At 43.3% G+C, this 24,888-nt stretch overlaps 1 protein-coding gene across 2 annotated transcripts; it reads right to left on the bottom strand.

Annotated features, from left to right (window-relative positions):
• Positions 1 to 11,045: 11,045 nt before the first annotated feature.
• PSMD4 (proteasome 26S subunit ubiquitin receptor, non-ATPase 4) lies at positions 11,046 to 19,962 on the bottom strand. 2 transcript variants are annotated; one of them, XM_043458093.1, is made up of 10 exons: positions 19,829 to 19,962; positions 15,617 to 15,757; positions 14,308 to 14,422; positions 13,846 to 13,932; positions 13,533 to 13,601; positions 13,106 to 13,321; positions 12,608 to 12,725; positions 12,339 to 12,470; positions 12,187 to 12,254; positions 11,046 to 11,351 (listed from the first exon to the last, which is right to left on the bottom strand). In XM_043458093.1, exons 1-10 carry the CDS (start codon positions 19,852 to 19,854, stop codon positions 11,181 to 11,183), a joined length of 1,143 nt encoding a protein of 380 aa, XP_043314028.1. In that variant the 5' UTR covers positions 19,855 to 19,962; the 3' UTR covers positions 11,046 to 11,180. The 2 variants fall into 2 exon arrangements, with proteins under 2 accessions (XP_043314028.1, XP_043314038.1); XM_043458103.1 differs by having other exon boundaries at positions 12,617 to 12,725.
• Between the last annotated feature and the right edge of the window lie 4,926 nt (positions 19,963 to 24,888).

The raw sequence follows: 24,888 nt of genomic DNA, 5'->3' as shown, positions 1-24,888 counted from the left end.
GAGTATCTTTTTCATGTGCCTCTCAGCCATCTGTATGTCTTCTGGAGAAATGTCTATTTCAATCTTCTGCCCACTTTTTGATTTGGTGATTTTTTTTATATTGAGCTGCATGAACTGTTTGTATATTTTGGAGATTAATCCCTTGTCAGTTGCTTCATTTCCAGATATTTTCTCCCATTCTGAGGATTGTCTTTTCATTTTGTTTTTGGTTACTTTTGCTGGCCAAAAGCTTTTAAGTTTAATTAGATCCTATTTGTTCATTTTTGCTTCTATTTTATTACTCTAGGAGATGGGTCAAAAAGATCTTGTTGTGATTATGTCAGCGTGTTCTGCCTATGCTTTCCTCTAAGAGTTTTATAGTGTCCGGTCTTATATTTAGGACTTTAATTCATTCCGAGTTTATTTTTGTGTTTGGTGTTAGGAAGTGTTCTAACTTGATTCTTTTTCATTTAACTGTCCAGTTTTCCTAGCACCACTTATTGAAGAGGCTGCCTTTTCTCCACTGTAAATTCTTGCCTCTTTTGTCACAGATTAGGTGACCATAGGAGCATGGGTTTAATCTCTGGACTTTTTACCCTGTTCCACTGATTCGTATTTCTATTTTGGTGCCAGTGCCATACTGTTTTGACTACCTTAGCTTTATAGTATAGTCTAAGCTCAGGGAAACTGATTCTTCCAGCTCTGTATTTAGTTCTCAAAATTGCTTTATCTCTTGTGGGTCTCTTGTGTTTCCATATAAATTATAAAAATTTTTGTCCAAACTCTGTGAAGAATGCCATTGGTAATTTGATAGAGATTGCACTGAATGTGTAGATTGCTTTGAGTAGTACAGTCCCTTTCACAGAGTTGATTCTTCCAATGTAAGAACATGGTATATCTCTCTATCTGTGAATCCTTTATTTCTTTCATCAGTGTCTCAAAGTTTTCCAAGTACAGATCTTTTGCCTCCTCGGGTAGGTTTATTACTAGGTATTTTATTCTTTTTGCTGTGATGGTGGTTTTACTTTTGAAAGACAACATGTGAGCTTTTCTGATTACAAAAGTAGTTACATAGTCTTTTTATTCAACTCAGAAAGCACAGAAAAGTGAAAAGAATAGACAGTTCTTCTATAAACCCAGTTGACAGAGGAGACATTTTGAATAAAAATTATCTACTTTGAAGGTTTCTTGTTTTATTTCATACCTCATGAGCATTTTCCCTTTCCATAAATAACCTATTTTTTTTTAAATTATAAAGGAAATAGATTTCATTGTAAAATAAAACATCAACCAGCAAAGCATAAAGTCTCAGGTAAGGTTATCAACAGTGTGGACTTGATGCTTGTATGCCAAGGGAAAAGCACTGGCCGAGCAGATGCTGAAGACAAGAGAGACAGGAGAGAGAGGGGGCTTAACTGCTGCCAAGAGAGGCTGAAGAAGATAAGAGAAGAGGTTCAGAACTTTCAGAACTTACTGCCTAAAGGCCCTGACTCCCTTTGTAAAGGTGATGTCTTCTGCTGAGAGTGATGGGGGAGTAGAAGAAAGTGTGATGAAGTAGTTGCTGCAAGGAAATGATGAGAGGACCGCTGACAATGGGAAATAATCATTTCGTGGAGGCTCACATTTTAGTGAGATAGACTGGGTTTTGATCTTGGCTCTGACCCCTAATTAATTAAGTGTCTTTATTCAAATGACTTAACTTCTCTGAAACTGACAAGTCCAGATGAAAATACTGAAAAGGTAGGTGGTTGAGAACCAATCCATGCTTGCAGTTTAGCTGGGCAAGTGTGGGTTAAAAAGGAGCTTGGGAGATAAAAATCACTGGAAAGATAGTGGTTTAAATGATAGGTTAAGAGGCCTTTGCTCATTAGAGATAGAAACAAAGCAAGGAGGAAGCTATCAGTAAATAATAGAGTTCAAAGAAGTAATTTTACATGTTTCCCTGTACTACAAAAGTAACATCCTGAAACATTTTCAAACATTCATAAAAGCAACTCCTTCCCCCCAACTCTGCGTTTTCTACAGTCCAGAAATAAATGTTGTTTAGGTGCTAAGTTGTGTACAATTCTTTTGCGACCCCATGGACTGTAGGCTGCCCACGAGGCTCCTCTGTCTATGGGATTTCACGGGCAAGAACACTGTAGAGGGATGCCATTTTCTTCTCCATGAGATCTTCGTGACCTAGGGATCAAACCCACGTCTCCTGCATTAGGAAGCAGATTCTTGACCACTGAGCTACGTGGGAAGCCCTTTTCACCACTGTCTTGCCAGTCCTTGTATTAAGCTAGGAAACAATTAGGTATAATTAAACATTTAAGTGTCCCAGGTGGCGCTAGCAGTAAAGAACTCACCTGCCAACGCAGGAGATATAAGAGATGAGAGTTCGATTCCTGGGTCGTGAATATTGCCTGGAGGGCGTGGCGACCTGCTCCAATATTCTTGCCTAGAGAGTCCCATAGACAGAGGAGCCTGGCAGGCTACAGTCCATAGGGTTGCAAACAGTCAGACATAACTGAAGCAACTTAGCACGCATGCATGCTATGTAGCAGGCCTTAGGAGCAGAAACTGTTTGTTTTTAACTTTACAGGCTACTTTTGTTTTATCAATAGGTTACAAAAGTCAGAGCCAAAACCAGACTGAACTGGCAAGATCCAAGTTGGTGGACGAAGTAGGCTAAAAGGTCACTGCTTTCCTTGCCTTCATTCATCTCTGTGTTTCCACACTAACCCCTGAGAGCTGAAGGGCTCTGCTCTGATTGATCTGTGTTTGTTTTGAAAGTACCTGGTATTTGGCAGAGATGCTTTGCAGCTGTACTTTAAGCGAAATACAGTGGTCAACCGCCCCCGAAATAGCTCTGACTTGACCGCAGCAGGTAGATGGAACCTGGAGGTGTTAGAGCGCTACTTTTGCTTCTTACTACCATGTTAAGATCGCCAACCAAAGTGGGTGTTTGCAGTCTAACAGGGATGATTTATGCTGTGTGCAAAGGAGAGTGGAAGACTGCCCATGTCCTGGCTGCCCCTGAAAATCCCCTTCTCCTTCCTGGAGTCCTGAATAAATGTCTGCCTCCTAGGCCTTAAAACTCCCTTACTCCCCTCCCTTTGGGGAGAAGGTGCTTTTAGAACCTCTGTTCTCTGGCCATTGCATAAAACCCTGTCTTGCTTGCACCAAACTCAGTTTCATTATTACCCACTTGAACTTTAGTAGGAAAGAAGTCCTTGAATAGCCCAGGAGGAACTTGGTTCCGCGAAGAAGTCTCTACACAAGAAGAGGGATTCGTGTCTGATTTGGTCACAAGAGCATGGCAGTCTTTACCCTCTTAAAAACTGAAGATTCCCAAAAGCTTTTGTTTATGTAAATTACATATGCATTGATATTTAGTATATTAGAAATTAAAACAGAAATTTAAAAAATATTAATCCTGTAAGAAATAGCAACCATAAACAGATTACATGTTAACATAGTTCAGTTTCTATGAAAAACAACTACATTCTCCAAAACAAAAATGTAATGAGAAGGGTGTACTGTTTTACATTTTTGCAAGTCTCTTTAACAGATGATATCTGTATCTGCATTCAATTTGTTGTTTTGATTGGCATACATAAAGAAAATATGACCTTTCAAATATGTTGTTACAAAAGGGAGGAATATTTCAAAATGCCTTTTCAGATAAATGTGGATATTCTTTCTTGTTACTACACCAAATCTTGATACACAGTCATTTTAATTTTTATTTATTTTTGTCTGTGCTGGGTCTTCATTGCTTTGCACAAGTTTTCTCTAGTTGCTGCGAGTGGGCGCTACTTTTCATTACGGTACACCAGCTTCTCATGTTGGGGAGCATCGGCTCTAGGCACGCTGGCTTCAGTTGTTGCGGCAGGCAGGCTCAGCAGTTGTGGTGCATGAGCTTAGTTTGTTCTGCAGCATGTGGAATCTTCCTGGACCAAGGATCGAACCTATGTTCCCTGCATTGGAAGGTGGCTTCTTATCCTCTGCACCACTGTTACCAAGTTCAACCTCATCGACTGAGAGGCTGACAGATTTCAGGCTAGCGCTTCAAAATAACCATCTTCTCAGGGTCTGGAAGCCAAGTTCTTTTATGGGTCAGAGTTGGGGGGGAGGTGAAGAAACAAAGTAAAATGACCATTTCAGTTAATTTCATTATTCACTCAATCGTGTCCGACTCTGTGATCCCATGGACTGCAGCACACCAGGCTTCCTTGTCCACCACCAACTCCCGGAGCTTACACAAACTGATGTTCATTGAGTCAGTGAAGCCATCCAACCATCTCATCCTCTGTCTTCCCCTTCTCCTCCCGCCTTCAATCTTTCCCAACATCAGGGTCTTTTCCAATGTCAGTTCTTCACATTAGGTGGCCAAAGTATTGGAGCTTCAGCTTCAATATCAGTCCTTCCAATGAATATTCAGGACTGATTTCCTTTAGGATTGACTGGTTTGATCTCCTTGCAGTTCAGGGGACTCTCAAGAGTTTTTTCCAACACCACAGTTCAAAAGCATCAATTCTTAGGCATTCAGCTTTCTTTATAGTCCAACTCTAACATCCATACATGACTACTGAAAAAACCATAGCTTTGACTAGATGGACCTTTGTTGGCAAAGTAATGTTCTGCTTTTAATATGCTGTCTTAGGTTGCTCATAGCTTTTCTTCAAAGGAGCAAGTGTCTTTTAATTTCATGGCTGCAGTCACCATCTGCAGCCCAAGAAAATAGTCTCTCACTGTTTCCATTGTTTGCCCTCCTATTTGCCATGGAGTGATGGGACCAGATGCCATGATCTTAGTTTTCTGAATGTTGAGTTTTAAGACAACTTTTTCACTCTCTTTCACTTTCATCAAGAGGCTCTTTAGTTCTTGGCGTTCTGCCATAAGGGTGGTGTCATCTGCATATCTGATGTTATTGATATTTCTCCTGGCAATCTTGATTCCAGCTTGTGCTTCCTCCAGCCTGACATTTAGCATGATGTACTCTGCATATAAATTAAATAAGCAGGGTGACAATATACAGCCTTGATGTACTCCTTTCCCGATTTGGAACCAGTCTGTTGTTCCAAGTCCAGTTCTGTTGCTTCTTGACCTGCATATAGGTTTCTTAGGAAGCAGGTCAGGTGGTCTTGTATTCCCATCTCTTTTAAGAACTTTCCAGTTTGTTGTGATCCACACAGTCAAAGGCTTTGGCATAATCAATAAAGCAGAAGTAGATGTTTTTTCTGGAACTCTCTTGCTTTTTTTGGTGATCCAACAGATGTTGACAATTTGATCTCTGATTCCTCTGCCTTTTCTAAATCCAGCTTGAACATCTGGAAGTTCACGGTTCACACACTGTTGAAGCCTGGCTTGGAGAATTTTGAGCATTACTTTACTAGTGTGTGAGATGAGTGCAATTGTGCGTAGTTTGAACATTTTTTGGCGTTGCCTTTCTTTGGGATTGGAATGAAAACTGACCTTTTCCAGTCCTGTGGCCACTGCTGAGTTTTCCAAATTTGTTGGCATACTGAGTACAGCACTTTCACAGCATCATCTTTTAGGATTTGAAATAGCTCAACTGGAATTCCATCACCCCCACTAGCTTTGTTCATAATGATGCTTCCTAAGGCCCACTTGACTTTACCTTCCAGGATGTCTGGCTCTAGGAGAGTTGTCATGCCATCTGGATCTGGATCATGAGGATCTTTTCTGTGCAATTCTTCTGTGTATTCTTGCCACCTCTTCTTAATATCTCTGTTTCTGTTAGATCCATACCATTTCTGTCCTTTATTGTATCCCTCTTTGCATGAAATTTTCACTTGGTATCTCTAATTTTCTTGAAGAGATCTCTAGTCTTTCCCATTCTATTGTTTTCCTCTATTTCTTTGCATTGATCACTGAGGAAGGTTTTCTTATCTCTCCTTGCTATTCTTTGGAACTCTGCATTCAAATGGGTGTATCTTACCTTTTCTCCTTTGCCTTTAACTTCTCTTCTTTTCTCAGCTATTTGTAAGGCCTCCTCAGACAACCATTTTGCCTTTTTGCATTTCTTTTTCTTGAGGATGGTCTTGATTGCTACCTCTTGTACAATGTCAGTCCATAGTTCTTCAAGCACTCTATCATATCTAATCCCTTATTATCTCCTAGAATGGCAAGCCTGGGGCAGAGGGATGTGTTAGTTTCACTTCCTTAAGACCCTTCACAGGTGGGCAGGGTCAAGCTGTCTCCTAGTGAACCAAACAAAGACACCCAAGCCCAAAGGTCAGGTGGAAGGGGCTGGGCAGGTCTCCCTGAGGCATTTACGTATGCCTATCATAACAAAAGCGGCAATATAAGAATTAAAGTCACAGAAGCAAATCCAGTATGGATTCTAAATTAACCCTTCTGATTGGTTATACCACCAGGGAAATTCAATACACAGTAGTCTTTAAAATGCCAGCCACCATATGGGATCCCAAACCATATCAGTATACTTTTTGTAATCTGTTACATCTGAATCATTGCTTTCCTCTTTTTTTGCATTTGAAATGGATCATTTGGAGAATATTGATTCACTGCATAATGCAGAGCTTCCTAGTGTTGACACATTACAATACACTACTCTGATACATAATAGGAACATATTAATATTACCCATCTAAAATATTTTGAGAATGTCAAGTTCACTGTGGCACATGCAAGTTTTCCAAAATTCAAAATTTCACCTGAGAACTCAAATTTCATCACAGACAACAAAAACTGTCAGTTGTTTTCCTTGAAGTGAGGCTTACATCATTTACTTTTGAGAAAGTGTTTGCCAAATACTCAAGTCTAAATAACCAGTTTGCCTGGCAGTTACTCTATTTTTTGGCTGCACTGGGTCTTCGTTGCTCCTCCAGCTTTACTTGAGTTGTGGTAAGCGGCGGGGATATTCTGTAGATGCAGTGCACAAGCTTCTTTCTCATTGCCGTGACTTCTCTTGTTGCAGAGCATGGGCGCCAGGGCTTCAGTAGTTGTGGCAAGTGGGCTCAGCAGTTGCAGTTTCCAATTTCTAGAGTGCAGGCTCAATAGTTGCGGCACACGGGCTTCACAGCATGTGGAATCTTCCCGGACCAGGGATCAAACCCATGTCGCATATAATGGCAGGCAGATTCTTTACCTCTGAGCCACCAGGGAAACCCCTGGCATTATTCTTTCAAGCAAAAATGTTATTTTACTTAAAAAAAAACAAAAAAGTGGCTAGTTCATCTCACAAGTCAAACAACTGCACAAGTACCGTCCCTCAAGTCCATCATTGTACCCCAGGATGCAGCCACATGCTCTATGTGGTTCCCACTTTACCTCAGACATATTAAAGATGTAAACTCAAGGGCTGAGATTTAGGGACTTCCCTGGTGGCCCAGTGGTTAAGAATCTGCCTTCCAATGCAATCTGTCACAACTAGAGAAAGCCCATGAGCAACAACAAAGACCCATCACAGCCAAAATAAATCAATATTTTTAAAGGGTTGAGATTTAATACAAGTCATGATTTTACTGCTTCATCAACAGTTTTTGTGTTTTTTTTCAATCCAGGGGTGTGTGGACTGCCACTGTCTTAGATTCGTGCTAAGGCACCAAAAGTTTTACCCGCACTGCTTCGGCATCACTGCAAGTATCATCATCATGGAAGAGAAGAAAAACATCCTAACACAGTATTAATGATGATAATAGTTTTGACCTCACAAACTCCCTAAGGTCGTCTTGGGGACTCAGAGGTTCACACACCACACTGTCAGCACCATCACTGTAAAGTAAGTTACCTCCCTCTCTGGCTTTCAGTTTCCTTATTCATAAACTAGGATTAATGATGCTACAGCTACCTGATAGGGTTGTGGAAGCTGAATGATATGAAAGTGTGAAGCATTTAGAATAGTCTCGCACACTGTGTTATACAAGCATCTGCTAATATAATCATATATTCAGCATCATTAAATGTTTTTCCAAAACAAAAACTTATTGACAGTGTGTAATATTCCACAGTGATGTAACATAATTGTTGGATATGAGGTTGCTCCCATTCTTTCAACATCCTTGTACAAATCTGTGTTATTTCTGATTATTTAAATTCCTGAAATGGAATTGCCTAGCGTACACATATTTTTCATAGTACTGTTGAAAAACATACATGGACTATCAAAGTGGGAGAGCTGAAAAAAAGAAGGGTCCATGGGCCGAGTATTTGAATCAGCCGGGAGCATCTCTTAGGGTGGACGTGAACCACGGTGTTGCCATAAATACAAAAGAATGAACTGTGATGATGTCTGAATTGGAAGAGGCCAAGGTGTTGGTTGAGTCATCCTCATGAACACTGAAGTCACTCAGCTGGCATGCAGAGGGCCAGAGATAGGACACAGGGCCCATGATGACTAGATGGGCAGACTCTGCCAAAACATAATTTGGCTGGGAAACTATCCCCAGACTCAGGAAAGCCAAAGTGACCATTGTCTTTAAAACCAACACCTATAAAATACTGCCAAGTCCTAGATGATGAGCCATTTCTCTCAAGTAAATATGTGATTCAAAAAATACTAGTGTCCTGCTCAACATACACATTTTCAAACTCACTATTTAGAAATGGTACACATCCAATATGAACATAATGTAAGCACAGGGTAGGTTTTTTAGTTTGATTTTGTGGAACCTTGTTTACATTCAAGCTTTAAGGTCTGACTTCAGGATACTGCAAATTAAATTCATGGAATCTTGGCCCAGGCAGAAGTAGCACTACAGTGAAAGGTTTTTTTTCCCCCCAATAAATAATGCTGTTAACAAATGGCTTTCCATATTACAAAACTGAAATTGGATCCCTACCTCAGTGTACACTGAGGCAGAATAAGGAATTTCTATGTGAAAGGCAAAACCATAGAACTTTCAGAAAAAAATAGAATATCTTTCTGACATATGGAAGAGTTTGCTGGACACAAGAAACACTAACTTTGAAAGAAAAGATTGAGAAATCTGACATTAAATTTAAAAATTTTGGTCACTAAATTTGGTACCTTTTAAAAAATGAAAAGGAATTCCCTGCTGGTCCAGTGGTTAGGAGTCAGTGCTTTCACTCCCAGGGCCTAGGTTCAATCCCCGGTTGAGGAACTAAGATCCCTTAAGCACACACCATATGCCAAAAAAGAATGAAAAGACAAGTCATAAATTTGACATACTTCTAACAATATATAATAAATAATTATTTAATACTAAGAATAAAGAACTTCTATAAAACATCAGTACAAAGTTAACTCAAGGACTTCCCTGGTGGTACAGTGGGTAAGAATCTGCCTGCCAATGCAAGGGACATGGGTTTAGTCCTTGGTCCGGGAAGATTCCACATGCTGCAAGGCAACTAAAGCCTGTGCGCCACAACTACTGAAACCCTCAAGCCTAGATTCTGTGCTCTGCAAGAGAAGCCACTGCCGTAAGGAGCCTGCACACAGCAAATAGAGAAAGCCCCTGCAGAGCAATGAAGAGCCAGCCCACCAAAAAAAATGAACTCAAGAGAAAAATGAACAAAAGAAATATTTCACAAAAATGGAAATACAAAAAAAAAAAGTAAATACAAAGACCTATTTTTTTTTAAAGGATAATTAACCTCATTAGTAATTAGAGAAATACAAATTAAGATCACAATGAGTTATCATTTTATCCTCATTGGACTGGCAGAAATTAAGAACTTGTAATGGTCCTAAGGGCTGGAAAGGGACGAGTTCAATAGGAATTCTTAGACTGCAGGAAGGAGTGCAAATCCATATAACCACTTTGAAAAACAATTCATCGTTATCCTGTAAAGTATCCTAAAGAAATTCCTGCATGGGTGCATCAGGAGATATGTACAAAAAACACTGAGATCCTTTTGATGCTAGAAAAATAACTAGAGGCAATGCCAGATTCATCTACAGGAAAATAGTGAGACTGTAGAACATCCCCAGAATACATATGCATTCATGAAAAATGAATACGCAGCCGCTAAATGCAGCAACTTTGAAGAACCTAAGAAACAAAATGTTTGTTAAAAACCGAGTCCTGTAAATCTCAGAGTATAGGACTTTTTTGGGGGAGGGCCTTGCCACACAGCTTATGGCATCTTAGTTCCCTGACCAGGGATTGAACCCAGGCCCTGGCAGTGAAAGTACCAAGTCCTAACCACTGGACCGCCCGCCAGGGAATGCCCTAAAACTATTTTTTGTAAAGCTCAAACACATTAAAACTAAACATTCTTGTCAGGAATCTTTATGTATATGAGAAGACATGAAGGGAAAAAAATAATAAATGTGAGATTCAGGATAAAAGTTCTGAAGAGGATGTGATGAAGTGGGTTCAAGAAGGCTAGGTATGTGACAAGGTATTAGAAATATTCTAGCTTACACTGAGCAATTTCAGATATGTTAATTTCTTTACATCTCACTTTATATATAGGTTAAGTATTTTATGTGTAAAATATTTACCTTTTCAAATATAATAGTAATAAAGGGGGAGATTATATGAACTGTGCATTCTATTCCATGCCCCACAAAAACCTGCCTCTAAATTTGGTGCTCCAACAAGATGAATCACGTTTCCCCTTCACAGACTTGCTCCTTGTGAAAGGTCTCCAAGATCCCTGATATGTGGTATTCTGACTTTTCCACTTGTCTCCTGCTGCTTGCCGGCCCAACTGGTCTTTAAGTGACAAAATGCCCCCACACCATCAGCAGGTGCTACTCCTACTGAACGGAAACATCACCATCTCTTGTTTGCTGGCTGATGAACTTCTAGCCCCATTAAATGAGGGCTCAAACGTTGCCTTTGGGAACCTTCCCAGAGGCTACAAGGCTTTGGCCCCCTCTCCTCACTTCCACAGTGCCTTGTTCAGGCCTCTCTTTGGGCACTTGTTAGACGTGGTAAAAGCTCATTTACAGGCTGGCCCTTCCCTAGATGCTGAATCCTCAATGGCCAGCACTGGCTTCTCTTCTCTGGGGCCCCAGTGCCTCATACAAATGGCTTTCAGTAAAGTTTTTCCTAAGGAAGGACTGTCCTGGGTGGAGATGGGTGGAAGGGGAATGCTCACAGGCAGTTATCCGTGTTTGAAGCAAAAAAGCAAAAGAAAAAAAGTTGCCAAGCTTTATTTAGGCTGCAGTGGTTACAGACAACACCTCTAAGCCTATACCCCACCCCACCCTACTTGGGCCCCTGAACGGGCTCGTCTCCCCTTTCCCGCCAGTCTCACTTCTTGTCCTCCTCCTTCTTGTCCTTCTTGCCGTCCTTGGTGGCCTGGGAGGCCAGGGAGCCCATAGCATTTCGAATGGCCTCGTTGTTGGGATCCACGCCTGGAAGGTTCTCCAAGACACTCTGGAGGAATTCAGGGTCCTGCATCACGTCATAATCATCCTCCTCCTGCAAAGGGCGCAGTGTCAGCCCGGTGAGGGGGCTGGCTGCAGAGCAAGCCCGTGTGGAAGACGGGAGCGCACTGCCACACGAGCCCCTCTTCCCACTTGACTAGGGGTGGGGGGCAGCTCTGGCCAAGGACAGGAAGGAGGGTTTAGGAAAATACCCAGTGCCTATACACACTATGCTGGAGTGGGAAAAGGCAGCCCACTCCAGTCTTCTTGCCTGGAGAATCCCCACAGACAGAGGAGCCTGGCGGGCTACGGTCTACGTCACAGAGTCAGACACAACTGAGCAACTAAGCGCACACATAGTATGAACTTAAAACACTTATTTTATTCTATTTTTGTTGTTGTTGTTGCATAGGCATGGCTTTCCAGATCTCAGTTCATTGACCAGTGATTGAACCCCGGGCCTCCAACAGTAAAAGAACTAAGTCCTAACCACTGGACCACCAGGGAAGTCCCCAAACATTAAACTACCGACCAGTTAGAGGAGAAGCCTGAGAACATTGCTTTTTGAGCTCAAAGGATAAAAACAGATGCCATGCCATGACCTTTAGGTTTCCTGCTATTAGACACCCACTCCCCTCTTTTCTTTTCCTGGACCCTCTTTTCACCCTCTTGGAAGACAGTATCACTGAGAATTGTCCAGACTGCTCCCACCAGCAAGGAAGGGAAATTACAGAATACTTAGGACATTTCTCCAACTCTGGCTACATTCTCCTTAGCGAGGTTTACCCACAAGAAACATTACCTCCATGGGTTTCTTTCCTTCTGCTCTAGAAAGAGCTCATCTATGAAACCCCAAGAGAGGAACGGTTCCAGCCCTAGCAGGCCCTCACCTTGGTGGGCTCAGATGTGTCCATGGCTGAACTGGCATCCATGTCAGCTGACTCTGCCTGGCCAAACTCTGAGGAAGAAAGGTCAGTGTGTTCAGTTCCATTTCTTCCCGCAGTGTCTCTGCCTCAGCACGCCCACCCAGGCCCTGGCCCACCTGCACCCTGGAGGGACATCTGCATGGCGTAAGCAATCTGCTCTTCCTCAGTCATACTGCTTAGGTCAGGGAGCCCGGTGCGGCCAAATTCCTGCTGGCTGATGGTCATCTTGAGCAGGGCATCGTCCGAGTCTAGGAAAACGAAGACAGCGGCAGGGTGGAACTGTGCCCACCCCCAAGCCCACGTGTTTCCACACCACCAGGACCCCAGCCCCATCTACATCAGCCCTCCACAGAGCACCCCGCAGTCCCGGGACTTCATATTCCACCTCTTTCACCTTCAGTCCCGGTCGTGGCAATCCCCGCCTCGGCGGCAGAGGCGGCAGCTGCCCGCCGTGCCTCCTCCTCTTGCCGCTGCCGCTGTTCTTCCATAGAAACACGCAGGGCCTGGCCAAGGGTGAGGAAGGTCAGACGTTCTCCAGCCCTCAGTCCCCTGGGGTGCTGGGGAAGGCCGCTGAGGGGTGGGCACGGACTGTAAAGAGGCAGCTTCTGGTTTATACCCATGGGGAAGCAGCTGGAGAGATGACGGATGACATAGGGAAAAAGGACGGACTTGGGAGAAACCTGGGGTTTGGTAGGAGAAGCGAACACGAGAGTCTGACAGTGCTGCCCCTAGAGATCAGACAGAATGATGGGGAAGAGGGACCTGGAGGGGGTCTGGGAAAACAAGCAAGGGTCCTTAGGACTGTCTGGCCCTAGAGAAGCTCGATGCTGTGTGAGAAGGATCAAGGACACCTGGGCTCTCCTGGAGGTCAATGCTTGCTCACCAGGGCCAGCTCAGGATCAGCGCTGGGATCCACTCCAAATTCAAAGTCACTGGCACCCAGACCCAGCATGGCGCCACCTTCCCCAGCCAGAATGGGCGAGCTGATGAGGGCATCGGCCAAGCTGGGCCCTGGAGGCACAGTCACCAGGTGAGAACCGGTTCCGTCTTTGCCGTTCAATGTGTTTACAAAAGCGGTCAGCTTTTCCGTGTTCACCTCCTAGGGAGAGAACACAGGAGGTTCTCCTTCCCGCCCTGCCCCCGTTCTCTGCCACCGGCTCCCATCTGCAGCTCCTCACCCTCAGGCAGACTCTCCTCTAGGTTAAGGACTGTTCTCTAGTCACAATCAAAGCAGTCACTGGCCCCCAACCGGTCCTTACTCACCTCTTCCCCCAAACTGATAATGTCAACATTTACTTTCCCTTACTCACCTCTTCCCCAAAATTGATAATGTCAACGTTTACTTTCTCCTTCTTGAGGCGTTTAGCCAGCTTCACCAGCTAGGAAGAAGGGGAGAGAAATGAGGAAGTCTGTTCCATACTACGAGGGAAGGTGACACACATCACAAGCATACAGGAGGGGGTGGACCTCTCCAAGGCCCCCCGACAGAAACACTGAATTCTGCACAATCTCCTTTCCCCAGATTGATGGACCCAATGCTTCTTCCTGACTCTCCCAAGAGCCAACAGAAGCCCCCTCCCAAACATGTGGTGCCCAAACTCCCCCACTGTCACTTGGACTCACATCCTTCTCATTGTCCTCCACAGGACTTCCCACAAAGGCAATGATTCGCATCTTGTGATTCTTGCCCTGCCGGTGCTTCAGGGCCAGCTTAAAAAGGAAGAGGAAGTTCTTGGAGTCAGCCACAGAAATCCCCCAGCTCGTTCCTATCACTCTTTTTCTTATGGCTTCCATATACTTTGAGCCTATCATCACACTCACACTCACATCTAAACCCCCTCCTCCTCCCTTCCCTTCCTTCTGCGCCTCTCTGTGGATAAGGAAGAGGGGTTAATTCTCCATTCTAGGGATTTCCCCTTCATGATCTTCACTGATCATCCCACTATATCCTTTCCACTCCTTTCTCTGCATCATCTCTTCCCTGGTGCTGGTTCTCACACCAAGAGTCTAGGGGAAAAAGGAGTAAGGGTGGAGGCAGAATCCCAGAGCAAGGAGGAACCACCAGAGGGACCCAGCAGGACTCACATGGGCCACGCGGATGCCAGTGCAGAAGGTGATCTTGCCCTTGGGCTGGACAGTGTGAAGCTTAGACAGGATGCGGCCAGTGTCTGGGGTGAGTGTGGTCAGCACTTCACAGTCACTGGAATGGGGGAAGAAGCACTTCTGTGATTTCAGGGCAGGACAGCTGCCTCCAAACTGTCTTCGACTCATCTTTTCTTTAGAGATCTTGATGATAACTGTTATCTCTATTTTTCCTAAACAAACATCTACTGTTTAGAGAGTAGATCTTCCAAGCTCTCATCACAAGGAAAAAACTTTTAACTATGTGAGACATGGACATTAATTAAACTTACTGTGGTGATCATTTTACGATATACACATTATCCAATCATTATGTTGCATACCTTCGGCTTACATAATGTTACATGTCAATGACATAAAACTAGAGAATAACTGGAGAAAACTAGAGAAAAATCTCTAATGTGTGGATATGAAACACAGAAAATAAGAAGGGGTTGATTTTGAGAGAAGTTTGGCCTCTTCCAGTATTTCCCCCAACCTCTCTCATGCCATTTTCCTCTCAGGGGCCTGAGAATTCTCTACAATAGCTGGATGCTCCTTCTCTCTCCTAACCTCTTCATTTTTAGACTCATTTTCTGGCTAATAATATGAATGCTGGGATGGGCAGTCACTCATTTGAGGATTATCAGTTCCTAAAACAAATTACTTTGGGGGTAACACGATGTGTGACATATGCCCTGGGACGCTGACCCCAAATCACTTTTTGTTGTCTTTAAAATACAGTGAGGACTGCCCTGGTGGCACAGTGGATGACAGTCCACCTGCCGATGCAGGGGACACAGGTTCAATTCCTGGTCCAGGAGGATTCCCCACGCCTCAGAGCAGCTAGACCTGTGCGCCACAACTACCGCGTGCCTAGAGCCTGTGCTCCACAAGGGGCTTGGGCTTCATGAGAAGCCCGGGCACCACAACTGCAGAGTGGCCCCCAACTAGAGGAAAGCTGCATGCAGCAACAAAGAACCAGCACGACCAAAAAATTAAAAATAGAGAAAACACATAAAATAAAATACACCGTGAAATTTTATCCCAGGAAATTAAGCTTCACAACTGTATTAAATTCAGGTTAATATTAATTTTTAAAAATACAAGTTGCTGCTTATATTTATATGGGATAGTGAAGAAGGTAGTCTAGGAAGATGATGGGCAAAAGCAGCCTCACGGAATCTACGAAAAGGCAGTGCCCTAGGAACTGTAGCGGGTCACAGACAGGAATCACCCCGCCCCCCCACGCCTCCCACTCTGCCCCACCTACTTGGCCAGTGTGATGAGGCCCACGTTGTTCTCAGGGTTGCTGCGGGTCTTGGAGTGACAGACTATATTGACAGCATCCTGCTGGGCCTGTAGCCGGGTGGGTAAGAAGTCCCCATTCCGCATGTACTCACTGTTGTCCACGCTGCCAGGTTAGGGGTGAAGCAGGAGAGATAGGCCACACTGTGAGACCCGTCTGACATTCCCTCCAGTTCCAGGAACCACCCCCCTCCCTCAACAACTCTCCCATGAGGGGCGCCATGGTACATGGCAGCGGCTCTCAGTCTTTGTGGAACAGAGGATCACCTGCAACTTTTTTTTTTCATATACAAAGGACCAAGCCTTCCTCTAGACTTACTGACTCAAAATAACCAGAGGCGAAAAACCTTTTTAAATCTCCACAAGTGACTGCATAATATCCAAGGTTATGATCTACTAATGTACCATGTCCACCTTTTTATAAGGTGCCTTAAGGGTTATCAATCACGGTCATGGAGAAACATGCTATCTGCTATTAAAATAGGAGTATTCCAAGGCAGGAAATCAACTGGGCAACTGAAAAACATTGAGGAAATAACACACACTTCGCAGCACTGAGTGCAGGAAAGTACAATAGAAATTATCTGGTTAAATGTTCAACAGCTTTGACGGCTGGACTGAACTGCAAATATGAGGTTTCATAGATCTGGGGGTCTCATGTATTTATTCTATCCTCGTAGTTTTTCACAATCTGTAAGAATCCAAATAACATAAAATACAAGTGCCAGGTTCCTGCAGACCAAAAGAAGGCAGCGAAGTGAACAAGTTATCTACACCTCAGAAGAGATCAATTCTTGACGAACTGAGGTCCCTCAGAACCCTGAAAGAAAACAGCATACTCAGAGACAGCTCGTCTCTACTGGCAAGCAGAACGGGTTTGGAGGCAATTTTTTCCTTTAGTATCCTTCACCAGGCAATAAATACAAACCAAAAATGATGAAGAAAGGTAATTAAGAAGCTACTGGAAGACAAGCAGAAAGGCTTGGAAGGGTAGTGTGCAGGCAGGTTCAAATCCCTACCCTGCTACTTACTAGTTCTATGATTCTAAAGAAGCTACTGAATTTCTCTAACATCCAGTTACCTCATCTGTAAAATGGGTTTTATTATACCTACCTGCATAGTGCTGGCTATGAGGATTAAATTCATGATAAGTACTTAGCACAATGCCTAACAGTAAGCATGATACACAGACTAGTTCTTATAGAGGAAAGTCAATCTATATAAAGGAGGTCAAGGGCAGACTTTACTGACCATGCTATATTCTTTTTTCCCTGATACACTGTTTCCAATTACACTCCCAACAGGGAAATAACTGCCTTCCTAGCTTCAAATACAGTGCTGGCTAAATTTGTGAAACAATGGAAGCTTTGAGGATCATCCAGATGGAATAGCTACTGAGTACAAAGGCTGTGGGCAAGACCAGCAGAGGGATGAAGGCTGGGAGAAAGATGTCAGAGGAAGACCCGGGGGTGGCGGTGGCTTGAGAGGGAGGGAGAACCTACCGTGCAGAACACGACAGCAGTCCTCATACTGTCAGTGCATTAGGGCCACTTTGAGGCTGACGGTGCTGGCAGTGTTAAAAACACCTACATGTGCATCCCTAAAATGCAGTTTGGTTTTCTCAATGTTGAACTTTATACGAACAGGATAATACATGCATTTCCTGTGACTACTTTTGCTCAATAGTAAGTAATTTTTCCCAATAAAAACTTATATCAAAATAAGGGCTGACAAAATTATCCAGCTATTCCATAAAGTTTTCATCAAAAAAAAAAAAAAAAAGAATACTGATGCCTAAGTTTCCCTGGCTGGGAGTCTGAGCCACCAGACCAAGTAGAATCAAATATACACAACTTTTTAATAAGCTCCTCCAGAGAATTCTAAGGGACAGCAACGCATGAGAAAAGGAGTGGCTTTCACTGCTATCCTATGGCTGGGCTGTTACAACAGGGTGCCAGTGTATCACTCTGGACCTGATCTTTCCTCCTATACCTCAAGCCAGATCAGCATTCTTAAATCCCATTTTGTAGATAGCTCTGGCTCCACCAGCCTCAGAACGTTTTCAGCAGTCCTCTATTGAAGGGTAAAGGGCAGAATTCAACATCCTCAACCTGACATCTGTGCTCTTCTACCTGGCTGCATCCCCCTTTCTCCAAAAAAAGGAACCACCTTCAACCAACAACCTAATAATGAAGTCATGCTAGTCCACTTTCTACTCCCAAAACAAGCCTTGAGAATGTACACTTCAGCAGCTTTCCTTATGCCCTTCTCCTTACATGTAATGGCCTCTCCTTAACATTTGCCTAAGTCCCTTCAAGGACCCTCTTAAATTCTTTCCTGAGGACTCCTTAAGCATCATGGCAACTAATAGATGTACAGTACCGCACAGTTTACAGAGCACCATGACACACATTTTGCCTACCTGTGCCATGAGAAAAGTAGATGCTGCTATTATATTCTCATTTTATAGCTAAAGTGAGAGATTTACTACATTCTCAAGAACATGCAGCTGGAAAGTACCCAAAACACAGGTTTTTGAATTCCAAATCCTGTCCTCTTTCTACTCTTAACTTGCTTTCTCCCAGAGGTTGCCATATTTAGCAAATGAAAATTCAGGGCTCCCAGAATTCCCTGGTGACACAGTGGTAAAGAGTGCGCCTGCCAATGCAGAGGACGTGGGTTCGATCCCTGGTCTGGGAAGATCCCACATGCTACAGAGCAACTAAGCCTGAGTGAGCTGCAACTACCGAGCCTGTGTGCCACAACTACTGAAGCTCCAGAGCCTAGAGCCTGTGTTCCTCAACAAAAAGCCACAGAAATGAGAACCCTGCAAACCCTCACCACAACAAACAGTAGCCCCACTCCCAGCAACTACAGAAAGCCCAGGCAAAAGCAATGAAGACCCAGCACAGCCAAAAATAAATAAATAAGAGAAAATACAGGACTCCCAGTTAAATCTGAATTTCAGACAAACAACAGCAACTTTTTAGTGAAAGTATGTCCCATGCAAAATGGCAATAGCCATTTTGATATTAAAAATAATTGTTTATCTGAAATTCAAATTTTACTGGGCATCCTGTGTGTTATCTGGCAACAGTATCTTCCCAGAAAAAAGAAAACCCTCAGGTGTCTGTTCCATGCAATTGTAGACTTGTGTGTGTTTGTGTACTATTCTGTTTTCATTCTAGGCTCACACTTAGAAGAAACTCTTGAAACCTTGCAAAAGTGTGGTCCTCAGTTCCTAACAGCTACTCAGCCAAGTCTGAGACTGATGAAGACAGAGAGCTCACTGGGTAAGAGCCGAAGCGTCTTTGAGTCAGATTATCCTGGGTTTAAACCTAGGCTCCACCACTTAATCGGCTGTGTGATTTTGTGTAAGTCATTTAAAACTGCCGAGACGCGGTATCCTCATCTGTAAAAGGCAGGGAGTATCGTGAGGCTTAAGTGAGATGAAGCAAGTTAAATGCCTAACATTTAGAAGGTAGCTTAATCGGTAAAGAATCTGCCTGCAGTACAGGAGACCCACATTCGATCCCAGGGTCGGGAAGATCCTCTGGAGAAGGAAATGGCAAACCACTCCAGGATTCTTGCCTGGAAAATCCCAAGGACAGAGGTGCCTAGCGGGCTACAGTACATGGAATCGCCAAGAGTCCGACACGACTAGCCACAAACACTTTTTTCTTTCTTTTTTGCCACAAACACTTATAAAGTACTATTCTAGTGCCTTTGACGGTAACACCAGGAAAAGCAAAGGAGTCAGCGACAAGCGAATGGGGCGAGGAAGCGATTTGAAACTCTCTTCCTAACTAACACCCATCATTTTGAAAAGAGAGGAAGGCAGAAGGCTATCATGGTGAGCCCGAGAAGCAGGACTCTAGCTAAAGACAGATGTAGGCTGGTCTAGAGAAGACGACGCTGTAATGGAGAAAAATAGCAGGGCCGGTCCACGACTGTCCGCGGACTGAGGGTTAAGGGGGGTACCTCGGGCCCGTCCGTCGGGAACTACCTCTGGGGCCCCGGGATGACTCAGGCAGTCGCTGGAGCTCCTTTCCTCCCGGCCCAAGGCCTCATCTCTTCCATCAGGCTCCCTCCCCCACCCCAGGCCCACCCGGCCTCCGAGCTACAGGCGCCCCCGACCCAGTCCCGCTCCCCAAGGGGGCCCGAGGCGGCGCCTCACCAAACCATAGTGCTTTCCAACACCATCGTGCCTCCTTCCTCCCTCCCGGACCGGTTCTCCTGGACCACCTAACAACAACTCCTCCAATTGGCCTGGCGCGCATCACCAATCACTGATCTCGGCTGGGCCAGCAAGTTCCGCCCTCATCCCCGTGTTGCTTTCTGGGAGTTGTAGGCGCCGCCAGAAAAAAAAAAAAAAGTGGGCGCTGTTTGGGGCGGAGGGAGGGGCCAAGTAACAAAAAAGAGGGCCACACCTCCACCTGCCCTGCCATTCAGGCTTTCTGGTGGCGTTCCTTGCCGAGAAGATCTAAGAGAAAATGTGAAGGAACTTCTGAAAGTGCTGAGGCTATGTCTATTCCAGTATCATCGTTTTTAAAAAGGGGTGGGATGACTACTGACTCTCCAGCTCCCCCGGTTCCCCATGGCACATCAAACAGCTAAGCCCTTAAGCCTCTGAATTGCATTTGTTTGTGTAGCTGTCTTTCCCATTTCATCAAGGGCAAAAGCAAGTGAAAGTGTTAAGTCTATCAGTCGTGTCCCACTCTTTGCGACCCCATGGATTGTAGCCCGCCAGGCTTCTCTGTCCACGGAATTCTTCAGGCAAGAATACTGGAGTGGGTGGCCATTTCCTTCTGCAGGGGATCTTCCCCAACCCAGGGATCAACCCGATTTCCTGCACTGCAAGCAGGTTCTTTACCGTCTGAGCCACCAGGGAAGCCCCCCATTAAGGGCAAGAAAGGTGTCAATCTCTGCTATCCCTAAGTCCACTACAAAGCCTGACATATGGTAGGAAGGCAGAAAAAAAGTTTGATGAATCAATAATTTTAACTAATCTCCCAAAGAATGGGAGACAATCTAGTCAACCATTTTCACTTTTTAATCAGGAATCACATTTTAGGGACTTCCCTGGCAGTCTAGTGGCTAAGACTCTGCGCTCCCAGTGCAGGGGGCCCCAGGTTCAATCCCTGGTCAGGGAACTAGATCCCACATGCCACAACTAAGACCCAGTGCAGCCAAAAAAAAAAAAAAAAATTACAGTTTTAAATGTCTTAGGGGATTTCCCTAGTGGTACAGTGATTAAGACTGCACTTTCAGTGGAGGGGCTGTGGGCTCAATTCCTGGTGGGGTAACTAAGATCCCACATCTATCATGGTATGGCCAAAAAGTAAAAATAAAATTATTTTAATTAAAAATGCCTTGGCTGGAAATTCCCTGACAGTTCAGTGGTTAGGACGCTGCACTTCCACTGCAGAGGGCACCAGTTTGTTCCTTGGTCAGGGAACTAAGATCCTGCATGCCTTGGCCTGGCTATAAATGAATAAATGCCTTGGCTTACCTACACACACACTCCAAAGAAAAACTGGAAATTCCAGGTGTCTATTTTGGAGGAAGTGGGGGAAAGAGCAGGGGACCCAGACATGACTACAGAGATGGTAGATGGAGATGGCAAGTGTGTTGTAGACATTACACAGATATTGATAAAGTTTTAATGGATATGTTCAAAAGTTATTGGTGACCATTAAAAGTATAGGAGTAAAATCTCTGTATCACTAAGGGAAAAAAAAATCTGTTACTATAATCATAGACAAGGAAAGGAAGAAAAATAAAGCATAGAAAAATCATTAGTGAAAAGTTCAAATATAAACAAAATATGAATGTAGGACATACCAAACTGACAAAAGGTAAAAAATACAAGGAAAGGAAAAAACAACATATCAGGCAATAGTAATAAAAGAAAGCATGTGTAGCTATATAAATATTGTACAAATAGAAACCAGGGTCTCCTGAACTGCAGGAGGATTCTTTACCAGCTGAGCTACCTGAAAGCCCAGCTATATACATTTTATACAAATAGAAAACAACACAAATCGGTGAAGTCAGATCCAAAGTATTTCATAAAATATAAGATTCAACAACAAAAAATTTTCTGAGTTAATCAGAATAATGCAACTCTAAAGACAATTTGAACATCAGGAATTATTATAAATTAGTATTCTTCTAAAATGTATAAGTAGATAAAACATTCAGCCCAAACTAAAGGAAGTGAATAGGAAGTGAATTAATATTGTCATCACTGTTTTGGGATTCATGATGTCTATACAGGGAGGTTGTCTGTCACCATCTCAGCTTTAGTCAGATACTTAACAGATTGTGACCAGTTTTTAATTACACTTTGAAAAGTCCTTGTAGATATTGCAAATAGGTCCTATATGATGGATTTGATTCAACCTGGAGAATGCAGAATTCATACTCTCTTCACACAGAAGATGTCCTGTTAGAACTACGTCAAAAGCTTTTCAATGAAGAGATATGTGAGTTGCAAGAATGATCATGAGATCATGAGAGGTGAAATCTGATAGGGTCAGAGTTCAGTAAAACAAGAGCTCTAATATGAAAAAAAGCAAAAACAATTCATTTACCTGTGGGTCAGACCCTATTCTAGGCACTTGGAAGGGGACGAAATAAAGTCTGCCTTTGTGGAACTTGCTTTCTATGGGGGAAGGCAGATAATAAACCAATAAGTCAATGTTGAATAATGATGAAACTAGGGTGGATGTGTGGGTGTGTGTTTATATATAAACAGGATATTAGGGAAGACTTACAATTGAAGAGACCTGAAGGATACCTGGGGAAAAGAGAAAGTGCAAATACTCCAAGGCAAGAGTGTATTTAAGAACATGATGGCCAGCAGAGACTAGAGTAGAGGGAGAGAAGAAATGAGACCAGAAAGGCAAAGGGAGAAGAAAGGTCGGATTACGTACAGCAGTAAAGATTATTTTAAGGACTCTGAGATAGGAGCTGTTGGAAAGTTTCAGCAGAGGGTCTGTGTTTTAACAGATCTCTCTGGCTTCTGCATTGAGAACAGACTGTAGGGGAAAAATAAGATACAGACCAGTTAGGAGACCATTTCAATGGTCAGGTATGATAGTGGCTTACTCTAGAGTGTTAACAAGATGTGAAAATAGTGACATATGGATGAATTTTGCATATGTCATAAGATATAAAACTTAGGGATTTCCCTGGCAGTCCAGTGGTTAAGACTCCATGCTCCCAATGCAAAGGTTATGGGTTTGATCCCTGGGTCAGGAAACTAAGACATCACATGCCGCTTGGCCCACCCCAACCCACCCCCCAAATTCTAAGATACAAAACTTAGAAAATTTGCCAATGGATTTGATGGAGGATGTAAGGAAAGGGGGTGTTAAGGGGTTATTAGAGTTGGTTCTAAGCAACTAGAAGAATGGAGTCACTATTTCTGAAGATGGGCTAGGAGGGGCAGGAACCAGCAATTCAGTTTTGGACGTATATTGGGTTTAAGATGTTTATTAGACCCCTAAATGGAGATGTCAAGTAAGTGGGTAGATATGAGTTGCAGTTCAGAAAAAAAATCTGGGCTAGAGACAGAAATTTGGGAGTTTTTAGGTGATCATGAGGTGACAGGGGAGTTGGACAAATGATACAGGGCCTTTAGGACTTTGAGAGTGAATGTAGACTAAAAGAAGGGGTCCTGTGGTTGAGCCCTGGACTTACTCATACATTTTGAAGCTAGAGAGAAAAGGTGGAACCAGAAAAGAGGATGGAGATGGAGCAGTGCAGCAGCACCTTCGTAAGGACAAGCAGGAGAAGGCACGTGGTATCCCAGAAGCTAAATGAAGAAAGTATTTATTTCTAGGAGTGAGGAATAAATGCAAATGCTGCTGACCTGTCAAGTAAGATGAGGACTGATATATTTAGCAACATGAAGGTCATCAGTGACCTTAGAGTTCAAGAGAGATTGGGGTCAAAAAGCTATTTGTAAAAATTCATTTCTAAGACCAGTTTTCTAACTTTGATCACTGGATATTATTAAGGAGTTATTGATTTTAAAAGGCATGATTGTTTTAAAAGGCATGATGTAAAGGTACAATATTGTTGTACCTTTAGCTCTTGACCTATTATGTTGAGGTGTTTATGCATGAAATGATACGATGTTTGAGTTTTTTTTATTGGGGTGTAGTTGCTTTTGTCTGGGATTTTAAAAACAATATTTATTTATTTGGCTGTGCCAGGTCTTAGTTGCAGCATGTGGGAGCTAGTTCCCCAACCAGGAACTGAACCCAGGCCCCCTCCACCGAGCAGTCTTAGCAACTGGACCACCACATAAGTCCAGGTGAGTCCCTGTGTGGAATTCAATGTAATCCTTTGGAAGTGCAGAGAGAAGGGAAGGGTGGGGTAGAAGGTATAGATGAAACAGATTGGCCCTATTTACAAACAAGTATTGAAGCTGGGTGATGCATACATGTCAATTTACTGTATTTTTAGCTTGAAATTTTCCATAATAAAGTTAAAAAAAATTTTGAGAGAGGAAAAATTGGAAACAGCTGATGTTTAATGAACTTTAAAAAAAAATTATTTGGCTGCACCAGGTCTTATTTGCAGCAAGAGGGATCTAGTTCTCTGACCAGGAATCAAATCTGGTCCCCCGAGTCTTAGCCACCGGACCACCAGGGAAGTCCCTCTGATGAACTTTTAAGAAATAATTTTACAAAAGATACTGATTTGTTTTTTGTGTCTTTGAAAAGCTAAAGAATGAACAGTTTAATCTGAAATCTACTTTAATTAGCAACTCTGTTTAAAGAATGAATTTAAAAAAAAATAATGAATGAGACTCCAACTGTGGTAAATAACTTTTTTGACTAGCTGAGATTGACATGTTTAAGAGTAAAACGTTAGACTAGGATTTCCAGGTTATATATCCTATAGTTTGATTTTCTTCATTTTTGGAATAGGCCCTACTTGCAAGTGAATATAGATGGCAGGGTATAGCTGTGAAGTAGCAGCTGCTGCTCACCACTAGAGGGACCCCCTGACCACCAGAGGGTACTAGTACACCCAGCAGGGGCCTGAGTATGTTGAAGAGTGACAAGCCAAGAGCTGCAGCAGGATCATTTTCCCCCTAAAATATGTTCAGATTCAATTCCTATTTGGGAAGAAGTCTTCTTAATCCAGTTTAAAGGAGGACTGAGCCTCTGGCTTAAATTAAAATTCAAAACTTTGAGAATCCTCAATTCCTCCTTCATT

Source organism: Cervus canadensis, chromosome 2, assembly GCF_019320065.1.
Source record: "Cervus canadensis isolate Bull #8, Minnesota chromosome 2, ASM1932006v1, whole genome shotgun sequence".
In the NCBI taxonomy this organism is placed as follows: domain Eukaryota; kingdom Metazoa; phylum Chordata; class Mammalia; order Artiodactyla; family Cervidae; genus Cervus; species Cervus canadensis.
This window is presented reverse-complemented; position numbering and strand designations above follow the sequence as displayed.

Bases quoted from the DNA above. Each gene is read 5' to 3' on its own strand.
- PSMD4 (XM_043458093.1), bottom strand. From the start codon at position 19,854: ATGGTGTTGGAAAGCACTATGGTTTG. The intron at 12,471-12,607 runs GTGGAATATGAA...TCGTTTTCCTAG, and splicing joins CGGGACTGAAGGTGAAAGAG to ACTCGGACGATGCCCTGCTC. The intron at 11,352-12,186 runs GTGAGGGCCTGC...CGCCCTTTGCAG, and splicing joins ACACATCTGAGCCCACCAAG to GAGGAGGATGATTATGACGT.